This window comes from Cryptosporidium bovis, assembly GCF_009768925.1.
Source record: "Cryptosporidium bovis isolate 45015 chromosome Unknown contig_73, whole genome shotgun sequence".
Taxonomy (NCBI): Eukaryota; Apicomplexa; class Conoidasida; order Eucoccidiorida; family Cryptosporidiidae; genus Cryptosporidium; species Cryptosporidium bovis.
The window spans coordinates 2,948-10,008 of record NW_027125031.1 but is presented as its reverse complement, the minus strand read 5'-3'; the positions used below and the strand labels follow the sequence as shown (position 1 = coordinate 10,008).

Below are 7,061 nucleotides of genomic sequence, written 5' to 3'. Positions count from 1 at the left end.
TTCAAATATATCAATACTAGTTCCAACATGACGCAAATAAGCACAGTGAACTTTCAATATGATAGTTTCACCAGGATTAACTAATTTACCATTAACTTTATTGGCAGTTTCAAGATCAATCCTACCATTACAACTCAATATTAATTTGTGAACTTTAAGTACATTCACGTCATCTAAATATGAAAATGTACCGATTGAAAGTCCTTTTGTTAAAATAATTTGTGAATAGACATTCCAGCCATTATTATACTGAACAGTGCCTTTACGTGTTGGCCAAGATACCGTCAATACACCCATAATATTTCTTGTGATTATGGGATCTCTTCCAGATTTTGTCAACTCAGTTTGAGTAGGAGGCGTCAATTGTGAAGAGACACTTGGGACCTTTTTCTGCCCACAATATACTTTCAATATTTCAGAAGCTGGTTCTACAATAGTATTATTCAGTAGTGAAACACTTGGAACGTTAACGGCACCATCGCAAGGTGAAACTATATCTTCTTTTGAATTATCCGAGCGAAAAACGAAGTATCCAACAATTTTGCCTTCAGAGACTGTATATAATTGTTCTTTATCCACAAATACTGGAAAACCTTGTTCAGTTGTCCATACATAGCCATGCTTTGTTTTTTCACCTATCTTGCCTATCAGTCTGGTTTCATGTTCCCCTTCAGGAAACACATCCTCTGTTATGTCTGTTGTATCCTTCTTTGTAATCATAACTGTAGTTCCTTGCAATACATTTCTTTCATTTGCAGCCATTGTCAAGAAAAATAAGTTAACACCTCGTTCTCTTACTATTATTTCTTCTTGTTTTGTTTGCCCGGATACCAAACATATTACTTTTCCTACTACTTCTTTCTCATCAACTGTTTCAATAACACCATCATTTATGAATGATACCTTGCATGCGTACCCCGTAATATAATATGTGTACCCACTCTTTTCTATTATTTGAACCAATGACTTGTCACTTGGATTCAATGGAGGAGCAATAGGTAAATCTTCAGTCGTTGAAGTAGCAAATTTGCTACACCGAATTTCAAATAGAACAGTTCCGGTATTCATTAATGTATTTGTATTTGCTTTTAAATGATGAACATTCTGCAATTCTCCAGTACAAGGAGATTTTACTGGAATTAACCCCAAATTTGTTTCCTGAGTTGAAATATAAATAATTTCTTGGCCATGATTTACTTTCAATAACTCTGATGAGGATGATAAAATTTCTTTGCTGTAAGAACAAGTTGCTGGAGTTCGCAATAACGCCTGATAAGTAGTAATTTCACCATGTTTAATAAAACTTGAAGCTACATAGTTATATAATAACTGCTCATAATTTTTTGTTAATTGCTTTACAATTCGAGAGCATCTGATGGAAAAAATTTTCAGACCACCTACAGAAGTTGGAGTGATGCTCATTGTACTTGATTTTATATGAGGATAAGTCAATTCACCTGTACATGGTGCGAATATTGTTGAAATAGCCATGAATTCATTTCCAATATTAAACAATATAAAACCTAATACATCTCCCTCAGTAACTATATTCCCCAAACCAGATGAAAATCTAACAACTGCTGTAACTTTGGAAAAAATTGTTAGTTCATCATTAAATTCTAAAATGTATACTGGTGATCCAAGACCTCCTATCTCTGTAATTTTTTTTTCACCTCCCTTTATATATTTGTGTTTTGCAACCAAGCTTGGATCATCCATCCAAGTTAGTGACATCTTTTTGCACTTTACTTCTATAAATGTTTGTCCTGCCTGTACTTGCACTCCGTAATTTGAATCAGCATAATGTTTTAATAAATTTGTAACTGCTCCTGTGCATGGGCATTTGACTTCCATTTCTGTCTGTTGACCATGTACATATATACCAACTACTCCAATTACCTGATTTCTTATACAATGATTTATATTCTGTACTTTTACACTAGATGTTGCAGTTACACCAACTCTTCTATAGTAGTGTTCTCCTATATTAAATTCTTGTATAAACATACTACCTGGTAAATTTTCATATGATTTTTCAATAAATATATGTCCTGGGGAAGGAGCTGTTGGAGCCTGAATCAACTGGGTAGGTTTTAATAAATGATCACTTAATTTCATGTTAGGATCATAAACTAGCGATCTAGTTTTTTGAGGTACCAAGTACTTGTAATCATTATTTTTCCAAGATGAATATGCATCCATCCACATTTGTAGTGATACAGGTTGTTCTGGGTCTCTTAATGTCGAAAATACAGTACCGAATTCACCTACCAAAGAAGTTTTTTCTAAATCTTCAAGCCATTCATCATCTACTTCAATTACTAAAAGTCTTTCACCGCCCTCACATCTGACATTATCATCTACAACATAGATAATACTACCCGAAAAACTGGCCTTTAGTGTACCTGTAACCATTAAATCTTGAATTATACATGAAAACTGTCCAATATTTAAACCGTTTCGCACTTTTAATTCTTTTCTTGATTTTTCTGAAAGATCCATGTAGGTATCACAATTTGCCAAAATAGTTATTTGCCGACCACTGAAAGAATATCTAATACATTTTGAAAGATTTTCTGAAATTTCTTTGATCACTCTCTTTTTAACAACTTTCTTTTCTGACTTTTTTGATGGGTCTACCGGCATTGTACAACCAACTGTGAATATTTCTCTACCAGAGCTTACTTCATCTCCAGGTTTTAATGAATTAATATTTGAACGAACAATACCTGTGCATGGTGAAAGCAATTTGACAATCTTTTTACTTCCTCCAGTAGTTTCACATTCGAATGTACCGATAACTTCACCTGCAAAAGCAACATTATTACTACCACTGAACCTATGTTCTATATTTAACGCTCCTTTTGCACCATCTTGAATAAACAAACTGGTTACTAAATCTGAAGAAGCAGCATATACACAATCTTGATCTTTTGATTCTGGTGGTGCCCATTCTGATTCAATCCTATTTGGTATTTTAAGCTCTAGGTCTTTTAAATTGCATATTACTTGTGCAATAGGAAATCCTGGAGCTACATCGCCAATATATACAGATGAAAGAAAACCAACGCAAGGTAGAGGCACTAAGTGGGTTGTCATAAATCCAGTATTTTGATCATTTGTTTGAAAGCTACCAAAATCAGATTTAGATACAAAGCCATATTCCTTTGTAAATGAAGTTTTACCCTCCACATTTGCGACTACTTCTGCAACACTTAAATAAGATATTTGCCTCATTGAAATAGTGAATGGGCCTGTTGCAACAGCTCCTGGAAATGTTGACGAATGAGTAGGTCCAACTGCATATGATGAGGCTTCCATTCCTTTATATTGAATTGGAACAGGTGGATAAACAATACCAGAAGGATATATAGGGCTAAATTCGGGCATAATTTCTCTTTCAACTTTTGATGTTTTTCTTTTGTGTATGTAAACCCAATGAGGTTCCTTACAACCGGAAGTGCCTATTATTAACTTAGGTGCTGTTTGTATAGTTCCACTTAAAATTATTTTGAGATAACCTGAGCATGCAGGATGTGTTTCTATTTTCATATCTATATTTTTTCTATTTTTATATGTATATGATCCAACACATGTAGTTGTCTTAACATACTTGTGTAATTTTGCTATTACTGTATGTGCTCCCGTAACTAGAACATTGGTTTCACCCTTAGATTCTTTTGAATTATAAACGTATTTAAATATACCTTCTTCAAATGAATAGACACCATCTTCCTCTAAAATATTCATATCACAAACCAATATTATTTTCAATCCACTTTGATGTTTTAAATCAATACTTTCTATCAGACCAAAACATGGTGAAAATATTCCCCTTTTTTTTTGTTTACCATTTAAAAAATATTCATAAAAGGCTATTTTTTCATTCTTTCGAACTAATGTATCTTTACCAACCCTTGATGTAATTCTCAAGCTAGCTTGGCAATGTAGTCCTCTTGTTGCTGGACCAATATTCTCCCATTTACATGAATTCCTATTTGTAACTATTCCCCTAACTCTGGATAATACACCATAAACTTTTTTTTTATTTTTAGAGAGTAAAAGACTTCCATCTAATAATGTGTCCGATTTAAATTTATTGAGATCTATTAACAAACAAAATAGTATAAATATAAATGTAGCTATTAAGAGTTGTAACGTTATTTTTTCCTTGAAATTAAACATTATTAGTGTGTTATTAATTGACAAACTGGCAATATTGTGTTTTCATCTATTAAACACTGTCATATGCTAACAATTCACTAATAGTTTTCTAATAGTACTGAAGTTTTTATTTTAAAGAAAAAGATAATAATTTTTAAATTTACTTTTAAGGTATCGCTGATAAATTGTTTTATTATTAGATCAAAATAGATAAAGTGGCGGCTTTGACTTTATTATGAATATTTGAATCAACGCCTTTTCAATTAATGTTAACACATTGATATACATTCTGAAAATAACAATATAGATTGTTATATTATTGTTGTTTTACTTTAAATGTAAATTTTCTTGTTATTTGCTTTGAATTATATACTTTATAATGCGGAGTACCACTGCATAATATATTACTGAATATATTTATCGGATTGCAAGTTCCATTTCCTTCTTTTTTTCAGATAATTTAAGATAAATTAAAGTTTGCTTTAGTTATTTTGAATAGTATCTAATAGTAAAATAAATAGTAAATTACACAAATTAACTTGTCAGCTTTTGTTTTCTAGAAGTTGGCATATTGTCCCATAGAACACTTTAATGGCTGTTTTTGATGTACTAGTAACGTTAATAAGAAATAAATACGTAGAAATAACAATTATTAGCTCCATAAGTTATAAATAAATAACATCTTGTCTAAATTACCTGCAACAATATTTGGTTTAAAGAATGGTTAGTACGAAATACTGTCTCTAAGGTACAAAATGAAGATAGTAATAAACAATTATAACTAAAAAAATGGCTTTGACAAAGCTAACATAATTTAATATATGTAATTGAATATATATGTTGTTTATTTAGAGTTTCTGTTTTTACGTTGACGGGTTATTTATGATGAATGTTAATTCTATAGGTACATTTAAAACAAGTTCTTTTAAATGTACTATTAAATAACATTTTTTATTCTTGTTTCATGTAATTAAATTTGAAATAAGTGTTTATACCGGAAGAAAGCAGAGAGTACTTCATTAGAAAAAAAAATGCCAGAATTTTTAGTTAAAACAGAAATTAATATAGAAATACTATCTACAATGATAATATAAGATAAAAATTGGATTAAATAGATGAATTAATTTGAAAAGAAAGTAACTAAGTGGTAAATAATAATATATGCACATAAGGTTTAAATTATTTATGAACGAGTAATAAAAAATGAATACTTCAATAATATAGTCGTCTATTTCGAAAAAGTTTCACTAGATTAATTATTTCTCAAACTTGGAATTTCCAAAAGTTTTACAAATATATTTAACATTAACATTTAAATCATTTTTCTTTTTGAAAAAAGAAATGAAATGATTGTTATGAATATATCTATATATAGATATATATATTCAGGTATTGCAAGTTATTGTGATCTCAAAATATAATGAACTATCTGATTCGACTTAATTGAAGTACTTGAATTAGAAATAGATAATTTAACGAGGTCGATATCCGTAAATAAAGTCTCAAAGGTATATTTAAGGGGGGAAATTTTGTTTCAAGAGGTTGTAATAATGCTTAGATGAATATACATCCATATTAATGAATTGATTATTCAAATAAATATATTATCATAATTAAATAATTGAGAGTGATCTATTGATTTGATTGAAATAGAATTAAAAACGAAAATAATCAAGGTAAAAAAATTCCAAAATGCTAAATAAATAACTTATCAAACTAATAGATGAACTAAATGTACAATAACTTTTTTGAACTATATATTTCATTTTTTTAAAATTAACAAATTGTTTTAGAAGAAGCCATAAAATTATCTATTATATATAAAGAGCCTGAATATGTAGTAAAGGATAATATAACTAATAATAATGTTAGTTCAAGTACAGAAGACCGAATACGTGAGGATGGAAGATTAGATCCTGTTAAAAATAATCATCTAAATGGCAAAGCAAAGGGGAATCGAGGGTCTACTCCTTTCCCAAAAAAAAGTAGAAGTAAAAAAGCAGGAATTTATGGTTTATTCCATGCACTAAGTAACAATTTAATAGTTCAGGCAGGTTTATTTTCATTTATTAAGTTCCGCAATACTTAATATTTATTTATTGTAGTGATTTGATGTTAAAAAGCAATTATTATATATAAATGTCTTTTCTGAATTATTATATAGAGTTCTAGAATATTTATTGGCTAACATTTGTATTTTAATATTATTATTTTTATTTATATAATATTTAATCTCCAAACTATTGCTTTTAATTAAATATAAACTTTTGTTATCGTTTATTTTATAGAATTGCTTTTTGTTGATTTCCTCTATATTAAAAGTTCAAATATATTTATTACATTCATGCATTTCCTAAAAAAAATTTGTTTATACAACCTTAGAAGAAATGGTAAATCTCATTTTATATACACTTAAATATATTTATCTTTTGAAATAGTTATTTAAAAAAATCTTTTTTTTATTAATATAAATATTTACCTTGATAATTCCTGCTTAACATTGTAATATATTGCCGTTTTAGTAAAATAAGAATAAATATTGTCATATACCTAATCCAAAATGAGAATAGAACATTATATTTTTTGTATAAAAACTTTTTTAGATACCATAAATGGACAGTTTTCATTATTTTTCTATTTCATTCGCACGATTACAAATTCATACGCCATAAATAAATCATACAAAATTATTCCTATAAATTCTTATTTTAGTTTGTAAATATATTTACTAAGATATCTTTGTGAAGATAACATATTCGTTGGTATTTTTATGTATTTAAATAGTTAATATAATATTATTTAGTGGCCAAAGTGCTGAACATAGAGAAATTGCAAATGGTATTAATGCAGTTAGAAAGAAAAAATGAACACAAAGTAAAAATTGAAGACAGAAATTG

The 7,061-nt window shown here is 28.8% G+C and overlaps 1 protein-coding gene across 1 annotated transcript; it reads right to left on the bottom strand.

Moving 5' to 3' along the window:
- Window positions 1-17: 17 nt before the first annotated feature.
- FG379_003327 (protease) lies at window positions 18-4,185 on the bottom strand (the record flags this gene model as incomplete). The annotated part of the gene is made up of 1 exon (XM_067328936.1): window positions 18-4,185. A coding segment is annotated over one exon (4,168 nt), but the record flags the coding sequence as incomplete, so codon positions are not given.
- Between the last annotated feature and the right edge of the window lie 2,876 nt (window positions 4,186-7,061).